Source organism: Acomys russatus, chromosome 6 (assembly GCF_903995435.1).
Source record: "Acomys russatus chromosome 6, mAcoRus1.1, whole genome shotgun sequence".
NCBI lineage: Eukaryota > Metazoa > Chordata > Mammalia > Rodentia > Muridae > Acomys > Acomys russatus.
In genome coordinates this window covers 18,241,158-18,266,479 of record NC_067142.1, presented here as the reverse complement: position 1 = coordinate 18,266,479, position 25,322 = coordinate 18,241,158, and the positions used below count along the sequence as shown (strand labels likewise).

At 46.0% G+C, this 25,322-nt stretch overlaps 1 protein-coding gene across 19 annotated transcripts in view; it reads right to left on the bottom strand.

Moving 5' to 3' along the window:
• The window catches only part of Clasp1 (cytoplasmic linker associated protein 1), a 219,367-nt gene that overhangs the window by 68,318 nt on the left and 125,727 nt on the right, over positions 1–25,322 (bottom strand). For 4 of the 19 annotated variants that reach the window (XM_051147233.1, XM_051147241.1, XM_051147235.1 and 1 more), the window contains exons 15-22: positions 24,831–24,890; positions 23,205–23,282; positions 20,978–21,145; positions 20,371–20,420; positions 19,585–19,755; positions 17,979–18,026; positions 10,627–10,734; positions 6,817–6,984 (exon numbers count right to left, since the gene is read on the bottom strand). In XM_051147233.1, coding sequence (XP_051003190.1) covers positions 6,817–6,984; positions 10,627–10,734; positions 17,979–18,026; positions 19,585–19,755; positions 20,371–20,420; positions 20,978–21,145; positions 23,205–23,282; positions 24,831–24,890 — 851 coding nt within the window. Of the gene's footprint in view, positions 1–1,145; positions 1,254–6,816; positions 6,985–9,233; positions 9,261–10,626; positions 10,735–17,978; positions 18,027–19,584; positions 19,756–20,370; positions 20,421–20,977; positions 21,146–23,204; positions 23,283–24,830; positions 24,891–25,322 lie in introns of all 19 variants that reach the window. The other 15 variants (XM_051147237.1, XM_051147247.1, XM_051147238.1 and 12 more) reach the window with 6 other exon arrangements.

Genomic DNA, 25,322 nt, shown 5'->3' with positions numbered 1-25,322 from the left:
CCATTCAGGAGGGGAGAAAAAGTGAGTGTCACAGCTGATGTGTTAAGATTTCGACTCCAGAGCTTGAGGGTGCTGCAGCATACCTGACAGGCAGGCACCGGGAAAGCTGCCTGACTGGGTAACAGAAGAATGGCTGACGAGCTAAGAGAAGGAACCACTTAAGTAAGAGAATTGTCTAGAAGGTCTTTGGCATCCGCTTTCAGAGCCTGTATCTTGGCTTTGATTACTGACCCTGACTGGAGAAAACCAAGCTACCAGAAGAATTATATGCCACGAGCAGGAGAGGGACGGCCACTGTGACTTACTGTTGTTTCTCTTGGAGCAACATGTACAGAGTGAAAAGGTCAGCTGAAAAGGTCAGAAAAAAAAGATTACAGACTGCTGAAGCCCTGCTTCACTGGAAAAGGGACGAGTTCAGGTCTAATTTCAACAAAATTCCTTCTGCTCCTATGTTCCTTAAGAGTAAAATACACACTGCATATGCCAAATGACTGGAAAGTAACTGCTGAAGGATAAAAAATAAAAATAAAAATGCTCTTTTCATTAGTGCATTGATGGACACTGTTGGGAATAGATAATTTGTATTAAACAGATAATACTATGTCCATTTTAGAGGAAAACAGGGTTATTAAAACTAAAAATAAAACTCACTTAACTTTAAAACTCACAAAACAGTATAAGATTATGCTTTTGTTTTTCCTCTGAATAATATATACTGGGCTTGGGGGATGTGGCTCAGAGCCTCGTGCCCTTAAAGCCTGAGGCTCTGGTTCCATCCTCAATAACAACAACAACAAAAAATCCTTGTAAGTTTGACGGCTATGTGTAAATTCTGAGTTCCCTTCACGTGCAAGCAGCCATTTATTCAACTGTTTTGCCTTATGTTAGAAACTGTCACACAAATGGGACTGCCCAGAGACAAGTGGCCGGAAGTGGCCGCGGCAGAGTGAAAAGGTGCTTTTCCCCTCTATGTGCAAGAACCGGAAGTTGCTGAAGTTTATGCATGCAGAGGGGACGACAAGGGTGACCAAGGAAGAGGGAAGAGAGAAGACAGGATCACAGGGCAGCGGAGGGAAGCGGCCATTCCACCCAGCAGTGTGTGCACAAGCGCCGGGAGGCCCTGCGCAACGCCTCTGGGTACTCACCGAGTGGAGTGAAGCCCCGAGCAGGGCTTGTATCGCGGCTGCTCTCACGGCTGGTATCGCGGCTGCACCCCTGACTCATGCTGGGTCGAGGGATACGGCTGCTCCGTGCTAGCGTGCAGCATGAGGGGTTTCAGAGAAGGCGAACAAATTTAATGAAGACAGAAAAACTCACAAGCATCAGTCACATTTACTTAAATGTAATTAAGGCGTTGACTATGATGGGTAGCAGAGGGCCACCTGCCCATGAAGAGGTCTCTCTGACAGGAGGGTCTGGACATGGTACCCAACTGTCTTCTGTTCCTCAGAAGGCTGTGGATTAAAACACTGAAGTGAAGTTACACTTAAATGTGAGAAATAAAAATCTTCCCCAAAAAGACAGCCTGGCATCAAATATAAGATCCAAAGAATGTCGGAAACAGCGTCTGGCGTTAACAGACAGGAGCTCAGGAGACCACAGCTGTTTTCAGGGCACTTGGTTCCCCCAAGGACCATTCAGTCTGGATGAATAACAGGAATAAAGGCTCTGGCCTTGAGGTCTACAAACTCCCTAACAAAAGAGGATGGCTCACTTTCCCTGAGGGCAGCCTGCTCTACAGAAGCCAACGTGCAACCTGGCTGGAGAGCTTGCCCGGAGTCAAGATGGAGACGTGGCACACACGAAACCAACCTTCTAAACCTACAGGTGCAGTGCCAGAATCGAGCGCTTACTGTTTTCTGGTCTCTACAGCAAGGAAACTAACAATCTCAGTGTTTGGCCAAGAAGAATCCTCTCCTGGCCTTGGAACAGCAATTATTTTATGATTGTCTCTGTCCCAAACACTAAGCCATTACAACTGTAAGACAGAGCTGTACAGTAGTCTTAAGGTCTAATGCTATTTGGCTGGGACGCTCAAAAGACCACAATACCTGTGCTTCTCAAATTAAAGACAGAGAAATAAGTTACAGGCGAAATGCTCGTTAGAAGCATTGCTTAGTGGATGTGTGCAGAGGGATGTTCAGCATCACAGCTTCGAGGACATCTCACCCTCAGAGGACCAGCGCGTCTATGCTGGGTAGAAATGACCCGAGACTGTGGGAACTAGTGCACTTGATTTTGGATGTAAAAACAAGCATATCTTCTATATGACAATGAACACAGCCTATTATTTTGGAGCGAAGATTTACAGATAAACTATAACAAGAACACCTCACTTCCAGACTCGTGAAACTCTCCAATAAAGCAGAATGCGTAGAAATGGAGCCAGCTTAATGTGTGCACAATAGCTCCCTGCTGGGGTTGAAGCAGACCCCAAGAGCCTGTAAGTGATGCCCAGATGCTTGGCATGCTACAGGAAGGGAAAGGTGATACACAAGTTTAATCTGAATGATATGACCCAAAAGCCTCACTAGAAACTTTTTAATCCTGACAGGATGACGTGGAAACACAGAGTTTTCACTCATAGTACTGGTGACTACTTAATCAGCAATTCCTGTAACATTCTAAACAGGTCCTATAAAGAGGGTGAAAACAACAGCTGTGCCAACCAGCACAGGAGATTCCTCAGATGCGCACGACAGTGACTGTACAGCTCTCAGCTGCCTTGCTGGTCTCCCTGGTTCTCATCTTCCCAACAGGAAAATAAAGAATGAAAAAGAATCACATCATTTCTATGAGAAGGTGGCTGGGGACAATGCATGCGTATACAGTTCGGAGTTACTTGCCAAACGGCATGCATGGAAATCTTGTCTTTTCTATCGTCTCCTCCAAATCAGGCAGTTTTCACATGCTCAGCTCAGCTAATTACACGTTAACTTTACCCAGAACCCACCCCCTTTTTCAGGTTCATAGAGATGCTTAAAAGAAAGAAAGAAAGAAAGAAAGAAAGAAAGAAAGAAAGAAAGAAAGAAAGAAGGAAAGAAAGAAGGAAAGACAGACAGACAGACATGCTCTCTCTGCAGTACTCCTGCCGTATGAAGAGAAAAGACCGTTAACAGAACAAGCAGGGGTGACATGGACTGCCACCCACAAGCTTTGTCCCCCTGGGCCTTCCTCCAGAGAGTTCACCCACCTATCCATGCTCATGAGCTCCTTTATGATGTGGCATACAGAAAAAGAATTCTTCCCACTACCTTCTCAGAAATCTGTCCATAATTGCCCCAAACCTCACTAAAGGGCACTTTGTGGTAAGAGTGGTATTTCGAATGTTGGGCAGTTTAATCCACAAGAGAAAAAACAGCCACTTACAACATTAGTTCCAAGACTAGTGCTCAAAACTCATTCATATAGTCTCCATCCATCCATCCAACCAGAGTATAAAATTGACTTTTCCTATTAGTAAGGGCCCACATCAAACATCCTAAGTGAGACTATACCATGGTAGAGAGGGAGGAGAGAGAGAGAGAGAGAGAGAGAGAGAGAGAGAGAGAGAGAGAGAGAGAGAGAGAGAGAGAGAGAGAGAGAGATGGGGGAAGGGAGCACATGCGCAGAAGTCAGAGGACCACTGTCAGGAGCTGGTCCTTAGCTTCCACCTAGCTGGGGCAGGGTCCCTCTTTTTTCTATTCACAGGTTATGCACTTGAGGATGGCTGGCCTGTGAGCTAGTAGGCACCTCTTGCTCTGCCTCCTACCTTGCAGCAGGAGTGCTGAGGTAACCAGAGTATGTTACTACACCTGGCTTTTTATGTGGGTCATGGTGTTCAATCTTGTTTCATCAGGCTTGTGTAGCTAGCAGGTTTACACACAGAACCATCTCCTTGGCCTTACAATTAGCTTTTAATATAAATTCTAAACCCAGTACAGCTCCCACCAAAACTGCTGAGTTTGGAGGTTATAGGAAATATTCTTAAATAATGCTACCATTCTTTTGTTTTGTTTTTTTAAGATTTATTTATTATTTGAACAGTGCTCTGCCTGCATACCAGGAAGAGGGCACCAGATCTCATTATGGATGGTTGTGACCCACTATGTGGATGCTGAGAATTGAGTTCAGGACCTCTGGAAGAACAGCCAGTGCTCTTAACCTCTGAGCCATCTCTCCAGTCCTGTTTCTTTCTTTCTTTAATTTAAATTTCTTCTTAAAAATTTATTCACTTTACATCCCAATCATTGGCCCCTCCCTCGTCTCCTACTGGCCCCACCCTCCCTCCTTCCTGCCCCCTATTCTCCTCCCCTAGCCCTTAGAGAGGGGGAGCCCTTCTCCCTTATCAAGTAACCCCAGCCTATCAAGTCTCATCAGGATTGCCTGTATGCTCTTTCTCTGTGGCTTGGTAAGGCAACCCACCAGGGGGAAGTGATCTAAGTGTAACAGAGTCCATGACAGGGACAGAGACAGCCCCTGCTCCCCTTAACAGGGGACCCATATGGAGACTGAGCTGTCTATTGGCCATGTCTGAGTCGGGGGCCTAGGGCCTCTCCATGTATGGCCCTTGTTTGGCATCAGACTCTGCGGCCCCCACCCCAACTGGGCCCAGATTTGTTGGCTCCTGCCCCCTTGCTACCACTCTTTGAATGACTATACTAAAAACTGCTAGAGTAAACAAAATGATTAGACCCACAAATATGTGTTAGTATAAACTTAATGACCACCTCAAACTATTACTGAAAAATGCTGAACACCTACCACCTTATAAATGGATAAGTGTAAAGGTGCATTTTGCTCATGAGTATTTCTTTATATGTGTGTTCTTATGCAGAAATGAAACCCCTTCAATCAGAACTTTATCTATGATCTTAAAACCCGAATACACTCACTGCCTTCATGATCACCAAGAAAGTAACGTCCTTCAAAATAATACTGAAGACAGACATGGTAATACAATACCAGTGCCTGAGGGAAGGCGGTAGGTAGATCTCTGAGTTCTAGGCTAGCCTGGGCTTATATAGACCCTGTCTCCAAAAAATAAAAAAGGGGGAAAATCATCACCTTCAAATAAGAGCTCTTTGAAATGAAAAAACTCCTTTACTGAAGTTTCATGACACTGGCTTTCAAAGCTCAGAAAGTGCTCCCTTTTCGACTGTACACAATAGACTGTCAGATAAGGACCGTGAAATAGCAGGCCCTATAATTACACCAGATTACTGAAATTGGGTCATTCCCTAGTTTCAAGAAGAATGTAAAGGTTGTTGGGCAGTTAACAGATTGCCAGCTGGCCAGGCCATATCAGTCCTGTAAGGGAGTTTCCAGACAGAGTAAACTGGGGTGTGAAGACCTATCCTGTAGGCCAGAGTCCATCTCTTCAATTTCAGTGTGAACAGCTGCCTCACACTCCTGCCACGGGCCTCTCCAAACACGATGGACTGTACCCAGAACTGTGATCTGAAATAAGCCCTTCCTCCCCTAAGTGTCCATTCTCAGGTGTTTTTTCACAGCAACAAATAACAGATACAAACAGGACCCCGATGAACACTTAAGTCCTAAGCAGAAAAGACCACGTTTAAAAATAAAAGTAGAATGCACTGCAAAGATACAACTTACACTTCAGAAAGAACAATGGAAAAGAGAGCTGAAGATTCACACCTAAATTTAAAATAAAATGTCTTCCAAACAAAGCCTGAGCCAAATGCAGATGGGTTGCAGTGCTAGATAATTCGGGCATTTCATCTTGGAAACTCCTTAAGCAGCGTCTGCCCCTGCTGAGCCCACCAGTCCTGCTGCCCTTACCTCCTCCCCACATGGCTAAAGTAGGACCCTACTCCAGGACACCTTTGTGATCGGAAGATCCAGGAAGGAGGGAAAAGCACTCCTCTCTGATGCTCCCCCAAGGACCTGCCACACTCTACCACGCAGTTTTATGTTCCCACCTCTTCCCAATAGAGAACAAAGGTTGAGAAGAAAGGTTTGGGTATGAGAAGCTAAGTCTATTTAATTTATCTTCTAATCCTGGGTCTAAAAAAGGGCCTGGAACACAGTAAATATTCAAGTGGGGAGAAAGAAAGCTGAGAAAAACCAAAGGGGATGAAACTAAGCCAACAAGAAAAGTTAAAGATACAGTACTCTAATTTTAAAGTAATACATTTGTACTTAACAAAGCTGACAGACCTAGAATAAAAGTACAAACATCAATGCATAATAGTTGTGGCAGTGTATCTTGAATGGCTTTTACACTAAAAGGGAACATATGAGTTAGTGTGTAACAGGCCTGCAGGGTACTGGAAATCATCCATATCTACCTGCTATTATAAGGACACTCAACCCAACACTGAAGTGAGAATTGGTATTAGTATTCATCAATCTCTAGCTGCCATGTTCCAACAAAATTATGTCAAAAGTAATTATACACATTCTTTGACTGTAAGTTTTACCAAGTAGATTAGAGATCAAAATAAAAATAGGGAGCCTGAAATGCCTTTGAAAATTAAAATATCAATGCCTAGAATGAATTCTGTGAAAGAAAAATGTGGTGTTGCAGTGCTTCAGTTAGGAAAGGAGCTCGTAGTTTTCCAACTCCAGTGCTTTGCAAAGGATAAATTCCCACCCCACCAGTTGGAAGCATTAAGTGTCACACAGTTTTTGGCGCCAATGAAACCGCAGTGTACTCTGTATAGCGCACCAAGCAAGTGCACATTTTGAAGTACAGCTGAAGGTGGCCCTGGGTTGAAAAGCAGGGCTCCACCTTCTGCATCAGCGATTAGATCATAACTGAGTTTACAACCACGCTGGGAGTCGGGGGTTCAAGTCTTAGAGAATCCTTACCTAATCCAATCCGGTTAGGGCTTGTTTCTCGGCTACATCCCTGACTCCTGGGAATCTTGCTTCGTTTTTCAGAAGACGGTGTCACAGGTGGGCCTCGCGAGGAACCCCCAGCAAGTCCACCATAGCCACTTCCCAACAGCTTCCCAGGGGAGCTTGACCGGCTGCCAGCTAAAAGTGAAGCAAAGTGTAGCTAAGGGACGATATAAATCAGGCGGCAAGTCACAGTGATTAAATAAGCAAGTTTTCACATAAGAATTTGCATGAAACATATAAAAATAGCATTTTATTTGGTCGTACTTTTTCTTTTTTAAGTAAGCAAGTAGGATTACTATCATAAACTAACATCTCGGCTTAGAAGACCCATGAGGCAACTTTGGAAGTGGAGGCGCAGCTTCTAATGGCAATGCTGGCTGACTGGCGCACCCTGTTCCAAGGCACGGCTCTACACACGGCCAGACACATCCTGCAAGCACTCTCCCACGAGCCACCTCCTAACCCTGAGAGCCCACGGCCTAAACATTGAGTCAATCACTGGAGAACTAGAAATGTGAGCCTAACAGCCCTTCACAGCCTTCACTGAGGGAAGTGGGCCTGATCTGACAAACAGAAGGCATGGGGATGAAAGAACTAGAAACGGGTTAAAACCACAAAGGTACCACACGCCTGTAATCCCAGCGCTCTAGGAGGCAGAGGTGAGCAGATCGCTGTGAGTTTGAGACCAGCCTAGGCTACAAAGCAAGTCCAGGACAACCAAGGCTACACAGAGAAACACTGTCATGGATGGAGGTGGGGGGCGGATCAGAGTAAGGTGGTACAAATAACCTTAAACATTAGTAGCTGTAATGAATGTGGCTGCATATCACTCATCTATTAAAAGACAGAAATTTTCAATTCATGTCTTTTTTCCAGTACTGGAGATTGAGCCTTGTAGTGCTAGCCAAGTGCCCTACTGTTGAATTACAAGCCAGACCTTGAACAGATATAAAATGAACAGATATAAATTACACAAAACTATATATTGTTTATAGGAATCAAATTAACACACTTAAAACAAAGCAACAAAACAAAAAGCACAAAGAGTGGTAAAAGGATAACTGACCATGCAGATAGTAAGAACAAACTTCTACGCACCAAGCAACATAGCTTTGAAATACAAAGCAGGAAAAGGTAAAAATACAGGGAGAAAGCGGAAAAGCCATAATTATTAAAAAGGTCCTACAGAAAGCCTAATAAGACTCAGAGAAATACACAGGGCCAGCAATCAAAGGATACATACAACCATGACTTGCTTGACAACCCCTCAGTAACCAACAGGTCACATATACAGCCAGAGCCCTGCCTGAACCCCTGGTGCTGCTGTGGCCAACTGGTCTGTGTCACTACACCCAACTGCCTAGCACTTCACAGCCTGACTTCATACGCAGACTCCTCTAGCATACATGTGTATATCCAAAAACACACTTTTTTTCCTTTTCAACACTCACATGCTATAAATACTGTGTGCTAAGCCTCAAAGCAAATCTAAAAAAAAAAAAAAAACTGATAAAAGACAATCACATGAGCCACATTTTCTGAAAATATGCAATAAAACCACAAACCAGAAATATCAATTATTAGTTATTAATAGCTAAGTATCCAGATATGATTATAAGTATTCTTTGTGGGTTACAATTCTCTAAAAAAAAAAAAAAAAAAAGCAACATTTTAAATATGAATATACACAAAATGACAGCCACTTAACAAATTATCTCCCTAAGTAGAAATGGCAGTAAAAATTTAAAACATAAAATATAAATAATTGTTCAATGAGTGTAGCCTGTAATCCCAGTACTCGGGGAGGCAGAGACAGGCAGACCTCTGTGAGTTTGAGGCCAGCCTGGTCTATAAAGTGAGTCCAGGACAGCCAAGGCTACATGGAGAAACTCTATCTCCAAAATACAAGTGTGTAATACAAGTGTGTGTGTGTGTGTGTGTGTGTGTGTGTGTGTGTGTGTCCTATGAACCAATCAGTCAAACAAGACCCCTTTGGAACAACACTTACCCACAAATTGTAAAAATTTATTTTACAATATGTCTCAAAAATATACATCATATATTAAGGTTGTCATTATCCAAATGAGTCATTTGGTTGGCTACACAAGAAAATTAATACCCAATAATGATTAAACTATGCACAATTTGGAAGACAAACCATTGTAAAAATCAGTAATGCACATTATTGTGAAGAACTAGTGCATGACTTGAACATAAAATAAACTATTAAGCTATGTCAAGGGCAAAAAGAAATGCATTTCCAACTCCAGTATTTGAAAATGCCAAAAGATTAAGTATAAAACAGAGAAATTAATGCTATGCAGGGAGCATGGCTGAGATGGAGTGCTGACGACAACAGAAAGGCAAGAGGAGAAGTGGCTTACCACCAGCAGGGTTAGCAGATCTGGATCCTTCATCAGGAGAGCAGACCAAAGGACAGGCAAAAGTGGGTTAAAAGACAATAACACAGTACAGCAGGTCAGCATGCGACACAACACAAATGGCGTGTTCACAAGCTCAGTAGCAACATCGCTATGGTTTCGAGGATGCTCTGTGTTACGCACAGCACACAGGCTTAGCCTTCAGTCCTGGTCTGTATGAAACACCCATCTGTAATGTGCAAGCTTAGGAGAAGTGGAGAACTCCAGCTGAGCTTGGTCCCCTGTGCCCTACTTCCATCTTTAAGAAGATCCAGGGGCTGGAAAAACACTGCTACGGGCTGTTTTCACCCTTGAGTGTTTATGAGCTTCTTTAATCTTCAAATATCTAAAACATTTCCATCCTTAAGGGCCCTACATCTGAAACTAACGAATGTACTTCATACCAAACCAGGACTATGGTTGCCCAACACTCACACCTCTGATATATATATATATATATATATATATATATATCTCATTCAAATCATTGTTCAAACATTGTATATGCATGTGTAAGGCTGGCGTGCAGGCTCAGTTGTGTGTACTATTTAGAGGCCTCCGCTCCTGTGAGTGCAACCTGGCAAAAGTGGAACTGAGGCGCTTCAAAGTCCACCTCAGTATGTTCATGAGTTTTAAGCCTCTCCTAAGATCCAGAGTCCCACAAGAGAGGTAATTTTCATGCCCTCCTAAGTCCAGGTGACATTTGGATTTCAAAGCCAGAGAGACAGCACTCACCCAGCTTGGGTGAGGAACTGGCAGAGGCCATAGCCAAATGCTATAATAAAAAAAAAAATCAGATACCCCTCAGCTGCCATTCCCCCGCAGGAAACGAGACCGCAAAAATGGGTTATATAACATCTAAGTTTTCACTTGAGAGACTTCAGGATCGGGGGTCAAAGTGTAGTTTAGTGCCTAACACTATGAATGTTTGTGTGTGACATGTTCCCGTGTGTGCATGTGTGGGGAGACCAGAAGAGGATGTTGGGTACCTTCTCAACCACTGCCTTCTTTTTTTCAGACAGGGTCTACGGCTCACTAATTAGACCAGACTGGCTGACTAGCAAGCCCCAGGGACCAGGGACCTCCATCTCCCTACTGCTGGGATCACAAGGGGTGGGTCAGTACACCTAGCTTTTTATGTGGGTGCTGGCAATCCAAACTCAGGTCCTTGAATATTTTACAGACAGCCATCTCCCCAGCCCACTTGGCAAGGAGTCCAAAGCATTCTTTGGAATGTTCCATCTTGTAAGCCTGCCTTACCAGTGTGGAGTGCCTCAGAGTCACTGAGGTCAGTGCAGAAGCCTGTCCGGCTACTGAAGGAAGCTAAGGTAACCAAAGCATAAAACACACTGCTTACGCTGAGACTGTGAAACCACTTTGGCGCGACTGCGGCCCCGACTATCCGAGGGTGTGGAGGCAACATTGGTGGCGCTCCCCGAGCTTTGCCGTCTTGTGCGGATCCGACCTGGAGGACACAGCAAAAACAGTTGTTTCCGTAACATTTTCAGTGAGTGTGACCTACAGAGGAGCCCACACCACAAGCGCAGGGCACTGATGTGGTGGACCACACAGAGAACGGGGGGCTTCTGTCAGCCGGGTCCCGTGAGAGCTAGACACCAGTGTGCCCCCAGGAGGACGAGCAGTGGTGAACGTGGTTCTGAATTCTGTACACAGCCAGCTTCTCTGGATTCAAGGAAGCACAAACGGCTGTTCTCTGCAAGCCGGCTAGAACTGGCCCCAGCTGACACCTTCCTAGCACCAGATGAAGCTTGCACAGGAGGAATGCAGAAACAAGCCCTGACGTTGGAAGAAGGTTCAAGAAAGTGCAAGGAAGACTAAAATCAGTGACTTTCAGTAACGCTTTAAAAAGAAATAGAAGCTAGGCATGGTGGCACACACCTGGGACTCCAGCCCTTGGGAAGTGAGACAGGAGGGTAAGGAGAAATTCAAAGTTACTCTTGGCTACACCGTATGTTTGAAGCCTGCCTGGGCTACACTTGCTGCTGGGCATTGACTAAAAAGCTGCATTATTTTCTCTGCTGAGAACTATGACCTCTGTAAAATCAGAATTCTCGCAGCAATGCACAGACAAGAACGAGAAAACCAGGGAAAGAAGTCTGCCCAGTGTCACACCTGGCTAGGTGCCTGTCCAAGGTGGCTGCCGGCCCCAAGTACCTCTGATTTCTGTAAGTCACCCGGCAAAACCCAAGTAGGTAATCCCGCAAAATGAACAGGGAAAAGCAATCTATTTTAAAGTTACCACAGGCAATTCACGTTTTAAAGTAGCACAAAATACTTAGGTCTCTCTCACACACACCCCCTACACCCATATATTTTTTAATGAGCACCTATATCCACGAAGCTGCAGGACCCTGTTGGAGGTCTCCCACTCCCCAGCATTTGATGACTTGCTACTAAGGCCAGTGTTTGGGATTCTCCCAAATGTCTTTTTCTGTATATAAGTATACTGGTATGATCAAGAAACATAGGCCACTGTTCATATTTCAAAATGAAAATTATAATTAATTTTAAAGTTAAAATATATTGCTCTACTCAGTAACTTTTTGTGAGTACACTTGTAGAACAGATTTTTCATATGGGCCAAGGAGAGATTTTTTTTTAAAAAAAAATCTTTTCCATATAACTAATTCTTAAATTTCCTTAACTCTTTCCTTACTAATTTTTACAATGCCTCGCTTTTTTCGAGCTCTAGTTCAGTTTCTATACTCAGACAAAGGTGCTTTATTTTAATTAAAAAGTACTTTTAGTAGATTTTATTAAGATATATATCTGTGTATACGTACACACACACACACACACACACACACACACACACACACACACACACACACACACACACATCACACATCACACTCTGCTTCTTGAGACAGGGTCTTGTTAGGTAGCCAAAGCTGAAGAGCTGACCTGGTATTGATATAGTCCAGACTGGCCTCAAACTCAGACAATCCTCCTTCAACCTCCTGAGTCCCGGGTATGTGCCACCATAATATTTTGATCTCATGTTTAGAACTTTTGCTAGACTTCTTACTAATCTGTATGCAGACTGGGGTTATCTAACCTACAAATATGCCATCATCAGTTTTTTCAGATGACACGTTTTCATTTATTTGCCCCATTGTGCTGGCTTAGTCATATAACAAAAAGAGAAGAGAAGCAGTGAAGTGCTGTGGACTCAAAGCAGACCTTCAAAAATGCTGGGGTCAGTTAGGGTACAGCTCAGTGACAGGCTGTACAGGCAAGGCTTGGGGTTCGGTCACACACACCCCACCACACATGCACACACAAGGAAGTTGCCCTTTGCTGGGCAGTGATGATGCAGGCTTATGTACCCTGCTCTGTCCTGCGCTCATGACAGTGAATGCCCCCAGGCCCCAGGACTCAGCCAATGAGCGTGGTGTAGCTGGACCTTGCACTTGCTGGTGTCTGGAGCTGGGTGGTTGTGCTGTTTGTTCTGAATTGGCGGTGTGTGGCTCAACCAGGAGGGTCATTTTGGCTAATAAACTCTATGTATTTCACTCACTAAAAAGTGTAAATTTCAGCCAGGCGTGGTGGCACACGCCTTTAATCCCAGTACTCGGGAGGCTGAGGCAGGCGGATCACTGCGAGTTCGAGGCCATCCTGGTGTACAAAGCGAGTCCAGGACAGCCAAGGATACACAAAACCCTTTCTCAAACAAACAAAAGTGTAAATTTCTTATTTCTTTTGAACACCATGAGTTTTATATTTTATATTTATATATATATTTATATTTTATATTTTATATTTCAAAACAGACTCAAGTCCTCACCACACACATTCTTTGTGTGTTACCTTTCCTGCTGCCTCGTGCACAGTGCCTTTGGTCTGCCATCTCCTATCTGGCTGATGCAATCTATGGAAATCCTAGAGGACAGATCTAAGAGTGGCTCCTGTGAAAATTCAGTGTACTGATGGGGACTGCAAACACAACCCTGAGCTCCGCAGCAGGGGTCCAGAGGAGGCGAGTTCAGCTTAGTGTACATACAGAGCCCATTATAGAGGAGTAGACAAGATTGTTCTCCCCATGAAAGGCACTGAAGACAGCAAAACAATCTGAAGATAATGGTTTTTCCAAGTACAGCCGGGCATCCAAGTCTACCTTTTCTTTCCTTCTTCTTCTTCTTCTTCCTCCTCCTCCTCCTCCCCTCATCATCTTCTTCTCCTTCTTTTTTGGTTTTATTGAGAGGGAGATTTTCTGTGCCCTGGCTGTCCTGGAACTTGCTCTGCAGACCAGGCTGTCTTCCAAGTCATGGAACTCTGCCTGTCTCTGCCTCCTAAGCACTGGGATTAAAGGCGTGAGGCACCACGCCTGGCCCCATGCCTACCTTTTCATGGATGATATGGTCCCTTCAGGCCAGTGCCTTGCACCTCTGATGAGCTTGAAGTCTTGTTTTCTGTGTGCCCTAGGACTCAGCTGCTAAGCTATGGGGGAGGCCTGAGAAGGTCTTGTTAGTTCTGAACTTTCCTTACTTTATTGGAAAGTAGCTACACAGTTTGAAGGGCTTCTGGTGTGCTGTGTTCAAGTCGGTGTCTACTTCATGGGAAAAGGAACTGGTGTCTACTCTAATCCATTGGCAATTATAAGGGCCTGGATAGGTTTTTAAGACCAAAAAAAAAAAGTTTTGGAGTCTTCAAGAGAACCACAAGCCACTGCACAAACACAGCAGAAACCATGAGAACACACTGCAGTTGTGGACCACAATTAAATGACAGAGACAGGACGGGAGTGAAAGGAGGAGGCAAAGCCAGCATGAGCGAGAATAGCGAAAAATAACTAAATAACTACATAACAACGAAGAAAAACTGTAGACTTAGAGGGAGGGCCCTACACACACACACACACACACACACACACACACACACACACACACACGAGAACAGCAGACACTGAGGAAAGCAAGAAATTTCGGTGGAAGAGTTCAAGCCTTCAGCTTTCAGGGGATCAAGGAAGACTATTCCAATGTCACAGCACTTTCACACTTGTAAGGCTTCTCTTTCAGTCACGCTTTTTGCCGCTTCTGAAAAAAAGACCCTAACTTCTAAGATCTATGTCTATCACACAAGCATGGCTCGCGACAGCCCGGCCTCTTACCCTGTGGCCTCATACCTAAACATGGGGACTGTGAGAAAAACTGGAGAGGAACTGTTGATGAACAGCCAAGCGTGAACTGAAATCAGAGCTGAGCTCCTAATGAAGCTTCTGGTAGTGCTCGCGATGATCTGACTGTGAGGTGTCAGGAGCTGAGATGGTGTTGTTCTTCGAAGCCCCCTCCCCCCGCCCCCCGTTTCTCGAAACAGGGTTTCTCTGTGTAGCCTTGGCTGTCCTGGATTCCCTTTTGTAGACCAGGCTGGCCTCGAACTCACAGAGATCCACCTGCCTCTGCCTCCCAAGTGCTGGGATTAAAGGCATGCACCACCACGCCCAGCTTGGGAGCTGTTCTTAATGCACAAACTTTTCCATTCTTAGAGAAACACAAGAAAGGTAAAGGTTTCTCCCATTTTCTTACTGTCACTTCTCAAGCAATAATCATTTGGACTGTATTGATGAGAATGTCTGATTTTAAAGATCGCCACTTGCTAAATCGCACCTTGGGTTAAGACAGGATTTGTAAGGAGTTCTCAAATGGCCCCTCACATACTCATACCTTCTTGTGCTGTGGAAAGCAGTGATCTGGGCACTCATCAAGCAAACATCAATCAGTTCTGAAAAGTGTTGACAATGGTCTATGTTCTGTACTGACAGACAGCCAAAACATGAAACTACAGTATGGTGGCGCATGTCTTTAATCCCAGCACTCAAGAGGCAGAGGCAAGTGTATCTGTGAGTCCAGTCTAGTCTACAGAGAGAGAGAGAGAGAGAGAGAGAGAGAGAGAGAGAGAGAGAGAGAGACAGACAGACAGACAGACAGACAGACAGACAGAGAAAGAGCGTCAGAGAGGCTGTATGTATCTGTGTGTGTGTTCCAGGACAGCCGGAGTGACATAGAGAAACCCTGTCTCAGCTGTTCTGACTACTTCCTGAGTGCTGAGGTCACAAGCATGTGCTACCACCCTTGTTCTGACTTTCTTGGTGGCTGTTGTTTTGACACAAGTCTCTCCTTATAGCACAGGCTGGACTTGAACTTGCTGCAGTCTTTTCCTCAGCCTCTCAAGTACTAGCCACCACACCCAGTTTGGTTCTTTTTGTCTCAGAGCTTAGAGATTGTAAAATCCTTAAGATGTATTTTAAAAGAGCTTTAAAGGCTCACAGCTAGGAGTGTGGTTCCCTGGTAAAGTGGGTGTGTCCTACACACAGACCCCCTGACCCATCCCTTTCACTGCTGGAAGAGAAGGGAAGAAGCACGCTGGGTTTAAGAGGGCAGAGGAAGCCGTGGCAGATGGCTCAGGTGATAAAGCATTTACCCGGCCAGGAATGAGGACCAAAGTATAAGCCCCATCACTCAGATAAAAGTCACTTGGGCAACGTGGCCACTTGTAAACCCAGAGCTTGGCAGGCAGGCACAGGTTCCCCAGGGCTAGCTGGCTATTTCGACTAGACAGAATTGGAGTCCTCTGGGTTTGGCAAGAGACCCTATCTCAATAAACAAACTGGAGTGTGAATGGAGAAGACACTAGATGTCAACTTTGGGCCTACACACACACACACACACACACACGCGCATGCACGTGAACCTTTACACACATGAATACATGAATAAGGGTGATGAGAAGGAAGAGGAAGAAGAGAAAGATAAATAAGCAAAGAAAAGGAGGGGAGAAAATCTATTTGTCTCTCTTCCTTTCTGATTCCTGAGGACCTAGACTATGGCCTCAGGCACAGGGTGGCCAAGGAGGTAGCTCAGGTGGCAAGGTGCTGGCTCAGCATACTCAAAACCCTGGGCTTCATTTCCAGTGCTGATAATCTGGGAGGGTGCACATCCATACTCTCAGCCTCCTTTGGGAAGAGGACCAGGCTGTAAGGCCATCCTTGGCTAGTTAGAGAGGTGGAGGCCTGCATGGGCCACAGGAGACAGAAGGTCAATAAACACTCTGTGCAGCTGGTGAGATGGCTCAGTGGTTACAGTGCTGGCCACACAAGTCTGACAACCGGAGTTCGATCCCCAGGGATTCCACATAGTGGAAGGGCAGAACTGATCCCTTTGAAAATTGTCCTTTGCCCACCACACAGCACACAGACCTGCACTCACACACATACGTCATGGACACACAGCAATAAACTTTAGAAGCTAAAAAGAGCTACCCTGCTCAAACCCTGCCTCTCTTACATGGTAGCCATTTTACAAGTATGAACTAAACAGGCTGGTCTTGATGGCTGAAGGCATTGTCTGCAGGGCTAGGGATCGCAGGCACTGTCTCCAGCAGGCTACACTTCTCTAAATTCAACTGTTGATACGCTGTCCTGTTTTCTACCCAAAAATCTTGGGAAAGGACAACGTTGTCTAACAGTTGCCAATCTAAGGTCAGTGCACACCACACCGGCTGTGTCTCAAGTTCAACGAACAAGGCAGGGGCTCACCAAGAGCTTATTGGCCTAAATTACGGGTCACGGAGATGTGGACAGTGGTGTGGACTGTGGTGTGGGCTGGAGAACTCAGCACAGAGAAGGCTATTCTCACAGGGCTGGTGAGAAGATGAGTGTGCACAAGTGAACAAATAAAAACAACAGCATATAATTCAGCAATGCTCTTCGTAGGAGAGTAAAACGCTATGAACGATGTCCTTATAGCTCAGTAAAAATGTTCACCACCGCTGAAACTTGACACAAACATTTACTTTCAAAACAGGAAAGATGAAGCCGAGAGGCCCACAAAGCACAAAAAAAAAAAAAAAAAAAAGAGAGAGTGAAGCTCAGGTGGGGCTTCATGAGTAGACAAGGCAATGTCGCATATTCTTCCCAGTGTGGGCTCAGCATGTCACCACCCACAGCATACTTCAGTGGCCCTGAATCACCGGAACAAAGATTAAACAAGAAAGGGAAAGAGAAGTGAGGCAGAGGGAGGGCCCGAGGCCACTGGAGACAGAATGAAGAGGAGGGCGGGATAACGTGCAACACATCATGCAGGGACCTCAGTGAGGACAAGTGGGCCCCGGGCAGCACTCAGTGGGAACAGAGGACCAGAGAGACACACACCTCAATCACAGAAACAAACCGCTTACCCTCCGCTTTAGTGGAAGTACCGTCTTTAAGCCAATTAAAAAACAAGGGAAGGGACAACAGGGAACAGTTAGTAACACTCAGAAAATTAAAAAGCAGAATGTTATTAGCTACTAAAAAAGCAAAATGTACACTTTAAAACAAAGCCAAAAGGGAAACAGGTTTAGAGGCACAGCAAGAGTTGGAAGGCAGCTAAGGGCGCCCTCACCACGAGTCAGGCCAGCTTGGAGGAACACGGTTTGCCTTTGGAGAGCAAAACAGAACTGTGACCCACAGCTGTGCCGCGGTGTGACAGTGTGACTCAGGGTCTCTGTTTTGTCAACTGTGTCATCCTTGGAAAAGGTCCCATTCCCTGGAAGTTCTAGCAGGAGGAGGCGTGTAGAGGAGCAACTAAGAGTTCAGCTTCTAAGGAGTTACCCAAGAGCAGAGCTGACAGAAGCTGAGAGAAGCTGAGAGGCTGTAGCGAGGCCTATCCCAACTACACGCCCGGCGGCAGCAGCTGTTGCGCTTAGTACCTGCATCCAGGCCTACGTACTCCAAGTCTTCCCTCATGTGTCTGGACTCTAGAAGTTTGGAAAAGGGTTATAAGCTTTAATGCTATACTTTTATAAGTCAAGTGTCACGGTCAACCTAAGTGGGACCTGGTCACAGTCTCGGAACTATGGCCTACTACTTCACTGTTTGCTGACATGGTGTGTGGGGGTAGGGCAAAACCAGGGAGCCTGGAGGGAGAATTCTTCTGGGGAAGGGAGAGAGTACTCGGTGCTGCAGTCTTGTCTGGGAGGAAGCTGAGGTAGTGTCCTCAGTGCCTCCTCAGGCTCATTCGTCAGCAGGCCAAACTCCTGAGGCATCATCAACACCGATGCGAACGGCCCAGATGTATACAAGTAAATATTGATCCTGGATGAGCTCAAGACTGGCTTGAGAGCAGTCAAGCAAATGCTAACTTAAAAAAAAAAAGCACTAAATGTGAGCTAGGCACATCTTATGGGAGGCAGATGCAAGCCCATCTTGCTGAGTTAGAGGCCAGCCTGGTCTACATAGTGAGTTCCAGGCTATCTAGGGCTACACAATGGGACTCTGTCTCCAGAACAAACACAAAAACAAAAACAAAAAACTGTAGGCAAAAGTGAGAGTGGATCAAAAGCACTGACAGCCTGGAAAGTTCTTGTTCTAACCTGTTCACCACGGGAGGGAACTCTTGTGGCCATCTCCCTTGACCAAAAAGTACAAAACCACACCTCAGTAACTACACTAACGGTGAGACAGCTACCATGGGGAAGAAGAGAGTCCACACTGGGCCTCTTTCCAAGAGAATGTCTGAGATCGGGAGATAGGATGGCCTGAACATGTGGTTCCAAGACACACATCTCTCAGGTTAATAATACTTTTATTTCAACTCTTTTTTGCCTTGAAGGACAATCATTGACAAAGGCTCTTCATGTAATTCCACTGATCCTCAATCACGTGCCTGTGCCAGACGGCGACCATCCCCACGAGGTCACTGGCAGAGAAGCAGGAGACTCAGAGCTTGCACCCCCTGCTCTTGGGGACAGGGAACAAGTGGCACCTTCTTTGGGCACTGCCCTGTCCCCATGCTTCCAATCTCAAAGCACATCAGAACACGACCTTTCCAGTGACCTGGGACTTCCCTAGTGGGCATGTGAGTACCCTGGTTTTGGTGTTCTGATTTGGGGGTGAATGACTAACTTGGCATTTACAGAAATACAATGAGCTACACCATCAGCCAGACACAGAGAAGTGTGTCACCCCCACTCTAAGAGACACTCAACTACAGGAACCCTAGGTGCCCCTTGAGCCATCTGGCTCTGCTCCCACCAGTAGGGGAGGGGGAAGGCCAGTGCTGGCAATATGGGCAGAGGCTTGGGTATGGGCAGGACTTGCTATAGGAAAGAGGCCATGAGGACCACACAGCCTGCAAAAACACATGCCCTTCTGAAACAGGCTGATGCTCCAGAGAAAAGGGACATTGGACATGACACTGGACAGAGAGTAGCTGGGACCCATCCCTGAGGGCACCCTGCAACAGTGAGGTGTCATCCGCCACAGAGGGAGGCTCTGTGTACATTGGGGCGGCAGGACAGGAGGGAGCCTGGTTACCTAAGGATGCATAGGACCCTGGAGGCAATGCTGCTGCAGAGCTGAAGGCGGTGGATCCTGAGGACGAGGAGACTTTGGATTTGGCACTGGCTGCGGCGTTCACGTCAATATCGCTCCGAGACCGCTGGAGGGATCCTGTCGTTGACACAGATTTGGTACTAACTGTAGAGCCTTTAGTGGAGAAGGAGGAAAAGTCAGGAAGGACTGAGCACGTGGGATTTCAAATTCATCCTGTTACATGCGGCTGCTCGGCTTTCCTTAGAAACAAACACTAAGTTGTAACCCATGTCGGTGCCCACAGGAGGGAGGACGCAGCTCACTGGCCAGAGCCGGGCTCACGGAAGGCACAGAGACCCAGAAGTGACCTTGCCTGTGGGCTCTCTATTGCTCCACTGTGAGTAATGGAAAACTATAGGTCTAAGGTTATGGCCAATATATGTAATAAGGTAAGTGTCCCCATCTGGCTATGCCCTCTAGAAACACCTTTTCCAGCTTCTGGAGCTAACAAACTGCCGCCCAACTCTCTGCTATGTGAGGCAAGGAGCAAAAGGACTCATGGCTGCAGAGAGGTAGGGACAGAGGAGAAGCCAGAGAACCAGGTTTCTGCCTGCCTAGCCATCCTGACAGCATAAACAGGTGGGGCTGCCGAGGAGTCAGAGCAGACAGCAGAGTGGCACCCGGCTCCCAACTGAGTGGCTGGGAGCAGTAACAGCCTCAGGAGATGAGCAGCCCAGCCAGGGCAGGAACGGACCTCCCGCCAACGGACTCCTGTGGCCAAGGTCTTACCTCTGGACGTGGTGCTGCCAGTGGGACTTCTTTTGGCAGAAAGCGGCCGGCTGCAAAATGCATACACATGCGTGTTACCCAAAGTGTACTTTATCTGTAGTGACTACAACAGCAAAGCGTGCCCGCGAAGAATGAATTCAGAAACTTTCAGTCATCTCACTACTTTACCAACCCCACATCTGTCAGAATGTCAACATCATGTGGGGGATGAATGACCTTCCAAACAGAACACAACGGTAATAGGGACAGAGGTCAGAACTGAAGGGCGGCCATGCTCCAAGGTCAAGTCCCATGTCTTAGATGTCTTCCCTTTCCAAACCTGTCTCTGGCAGCACTCAGATCCTCTTGGGGACTCCCTGACGCATTAATGTATGCTGTCCACAGTACTCTATAAGTCACTCATGCTATTCAAAACTGTGGCAGAAAAGAGTCTGTGGCAGGGTCCGGGGGCCAAGTTTCTCAGCGCCCCCACAGTCCCTTAGCTGGAACCAGCTCTACCTTGACATCTGGCAGGTACTCGAGGGAAAGCTGCACTATGTGTGGTCCTGCACAGGCACCTTTTACCTACACCACACTGCACTGTGGTCAGCGGAAGCAAGGCCCTTACTTGAGGCTCTCTTGAGAGCTGGAAGAGGATCGGTCCGACTGGGGCAGAGATACAATGCTGTCCGAGTTCTTCAAGTGGGACTGCAAGGCCTTCTGGTAGGAGGACTCCAAAGTGTGGTACAAGTGCTCTGCTTCTCGGCTGAAGTGACTGTGGAAACCCCAGTAGCATCTAGGGAGACGACAAACCCCAGGTCTAGTCAGGGGACCCTGCTGAACCCGAGTACACCATGCAACATCTTCAAGGATCTGAGGCCCCCACTTACCTGCTAAGAGGAGCGATGCCACAAGGCCAGAGAACTAGCAAAGGAGGCATCAGACAAATCCTGGCTTATGGCTTATTGCTTAATTAAAAATACCCTTTTATTTATTTGTTGATGTGTGGGTGGGGTAGAGGTGCCAAGGCACACCTGTGGAGATGGGAGGATGGACAATTTGTGGGAGTCGGTTCTCGCCTTCCACTATGGAGGTCCCAGAGATTGAACTCAGGTCAGCAGGGTTGGTAGAACTTGCCTTAACTTCTCAGAACCTTGGTCTCATTTATAAAACAGGAATTTAAAGGCTTTACTTTGCAAGGCCAGGGAACGTGGGAAAGAGAGCACCCAAGCTTGTACAGCCATACCTAGAACACAGAACGGGCTCACCAGTGGCTACTTGGTTCTTTTGTTTGTTTGGTTGGTTGGTTTGGTTTCTCGAGACAGGGTTTCTGTGTGTAACCTTAGTTATCCTGGCTTCACTTTGCAGACGAGGCTGGCCTTCAGCTCACAAAGATCTGCCTCCCTGAGCTGGGATTAAAATGCCCAGCTACCAGCGGCAACTTTCATCAATGCAGTTTGACATTCCTCAAGTTGAGGGATCTAAAATTGACTTAAGAGTACAAACAAACGAAAAACAGAAGATTCTCAGAACTACTTGGGATCTGCATTGCATCATGATCAGCGGATGAGGGAAAAACTGAGGGTGGGGAAGGATCTGAACACACGGCAACAGCAGCAGGAGTGGACCTCTATCCAACTGACCCTGCGTAGCCTGCAGGAACTAGAGATTATGTCACGTGCACTGATAAGAACCACCCAAGATGAGACCAGAGTTATAATGAGCTCAGAAATAAGGCGAATAGGACCAGAAGATGGCTTGGTGGGTAAAGGCACTTGCTGCCAAGCCGGAAGATCTGAGTTCGATCCCTGGGATCCACATGGTGGAAGGCACTGTCCTCTGACTTCCACACACATGCTCTGGCACACACAGTGTCCCGACATGAGAACATGTGGGCACACATGCAGAAACACAAAATAAACAAATGCAATAAATCAATTTCTAGCTAAGTAAGCTAGATTGATAAGTAAGAAAAGCAGGTTGTAACCTGTGGCAACTTGAGGAGCTGCTCAGCTGTGACAGCACAGAAGAGACCACGTGAGCAAAAGCCAGAGTTATTGTCTTTTCCACCTGTGCAGCAGCTGGTATGCAGGGGATGGACCCAGCGTCTCAAACATGTGAGACAAGTAGCTTAGCACTGGGCTACGCCATCAGCATTATGCTTTGTTTTAATTTTTATTTGTTTTTAATTTTTATTTTTTATTTATTTATGGTCCAGGGGCCAAACTGAGGGGCTCACTTGCACTAGACAAGGTCTCTGCTACTAAGCTGCATCCCTAGCCCCAAGTCAGTGGTTTTGACATCAAACTCCGATAGCTCACTGGGTACTGGATTCATGGCAGTTCCATTGGGAGCCTGGAACTAGATGTCATCACCATGATGACCCTGGCATCGGTCAATCCGACTCCCCTCCCAAGATTCATGCCTCTGAGCGATCATTTCATGTTTTCAAACAGGACGCCAAGAAGACAATGCCCCGGGCCTGGCGTCTCCCACGGTGCAGTGGTCAAGACCACTGGCTGCAAGGCTTTGAATGGTTCGCTGAATGAATAAACAAGAGTAGGAGCCGGCACTGCTGACTCATGGGATACTTTCTCTTAAGCTTGACAACAAGCATCCTAATGTTCACCTCAGTCCTGTTTATAATCAGTTGCACACAGGCAGCTACCTAAAGAGCATCAACAAAATGCTTAGAGAAACCCTCTGAAGTGGGCTTCTGAAGTCACACCTAACAGTTATCATTAACAAAGTATGTTTCAGTAACCAACAGGGTTGTAGTGAGGCAATCCATGCAGAGGGCCTGAGACCAAAAAAAAAAAAAAAAAAAAAAAAAAGCTGGTTTACTAGACACTTACTTCCTGGCTTCTATTCTTGCTTCAGAATCGGCATCATGAATTCCTTTCTTTATCGTTTCAGCTAATACTGATATGTGTCTAGACATTTAGGAAAGAAAACAAAAACAGTCATTAAGGATACAAGTTTATGTGGGGGAAACAGGCTTGTGAACCAAGTTCTAAACAACACTGTGGCTCTGGCAGCTTTGTGCCAGTTAGTGAGGTAACACACAGCGTGGAGGCTAAGAGGCCCCACTCCACACCAAGCCCCCTTTCCCATCTGCACCCTACTTTTCCAGAAAAATGTGGACAGCACTACTTTTAAATCACAAGTAACTTCTTTTTGAACTATACTTATTTAGCGTTTGAAGTCCAAAGAAGTTCTATATCGTTCATGCATAGACTATGCAGCCATTAATGCAGTGTGCCTATCTCTTATCCTTTGTATTAGTAAGAAGGGAAAAAAAAACTATCATGGGCAGGACGACTCAAAGATATCCAGGGGAAAAGCCACCACTGATGAGCACATTATAACAGGAAATCCCCTTAAACAACAAAGTCAAGCTTTCCAAAAACTACTGTCTACATGAGTAACGCACACCAACCACTGCAAGGCCTTGCAAACCCCTGCTCCCTCCAGGAGAGGGGGCAGCCCCACTCTCAAAACCAGTGCTTCCGATTACATGTCGCCTTAGTTTTAATTTCTACAACCACTCAGATGACTTCCCTAGCGGCCATTATGACCATGATGAAAAAGGGTTGACGAATGATGATGCCCACTCAAAACTGTAGTACAGCACTGCTTCCTGCTGCCTCCAAACACAGAAGAACAGGTACCTAAAAACTGACAGGTAGCTAAAAACTGTCAAAGAAAATGAACAGACGTGATTCTTCAGAAATTCTGACACAATGCTACTTTTAAATTCTGATATGGAAAAGAAGTCAGCTACAAACCTCAATGAAGACGACTGCTGACCAACAACAGAGGGGGGAAAAAGAAAACCTCACAAGAGTGAAACTCCCAGAAAGTATCTAGATGTGGGCAGCCCTAGGCCCTCATTAAGCTGCAGAACAGAACCTGCACCAGTACTGCCCCCTACTGGCACAATCAAGACAGTGCATACTGCCAGCTTGGGTGGGGGCGCACATATTTTGTTTTATTTTTCCTAAGACTTAGTCACCTGCCCAAGCTAAACTCCCAATGTAGCTGAGAGTGACTTTGAACTTTTGATCTCTCTCTCTCTCTCCTCTCTCTCTCTCTCTCTCTCTCTCCTCTCTCCTCTCTCCTCTCTCCTCTCTCCTCTCTCCTCTCTCTCTCTCTCTCTCTCTCTCTCTCTCTCTCTCTCTCTCTCTCTCTCTCTCTCTTCTTCCGCTCCCTCTCTTATTAAGACTGTGGATGGAATCTGGGCTTCTTCCAGACTAGGCAAGCACCTATTGGCTGAGCTGCATAGCTATGCTATGCTAGTATCTGGAAGGATGATACTCCCTGAAGCTTCTCCAGTGTGAAGCAGCTCACATCAGTAGAAACTAGACACTTAGCAAATGCTTAGATTCCTTCCTTCCTTATACAAGAGAGTGTGGACCGATTGCCGAGGCGCTCACCCCAAACCTCAGTCCAGAGAACATCTCTGAATCACAGATGCTCACCTTTCTAGTGAATGTGTCTGCCATTCTTGTAAAAGTAAATCTAAAAATTCAAAACAGCGCCTGTAAGGAAGAAGCACAGAACTTAGTAAAGTGCCTGCTGCTGAAAATAAAATGGATTTTTGCTTAAATCAACCGGTTTGTTTTTTGAATAGGTAAGTTTCATTTAACAGGGAAAAGTAGAAAAAGGGAGGTAAGGAAGAATCAGAAATAACCAATGACTAGGCCAGCAAGGTGGTTCTGCGGGCAACAGGCACACGCGCACACACATGCATCCACTCACAGGCACACACATACACATGTACACTCCATGCATGCACAAATTATTAAGCTCTTTAAAAAATTTTAAGGTTCTTAATATTTTGGAAGGTTGAGTAGATATAACTGTTGTTTGTATGTATGTATGTATGTGTGGGTGACGTGTGTGTCCATGTACATGTGTACATGTGTGTGAGTGCACTCACGCATGCCAGAAGACATACTTGAGAGTCCCAG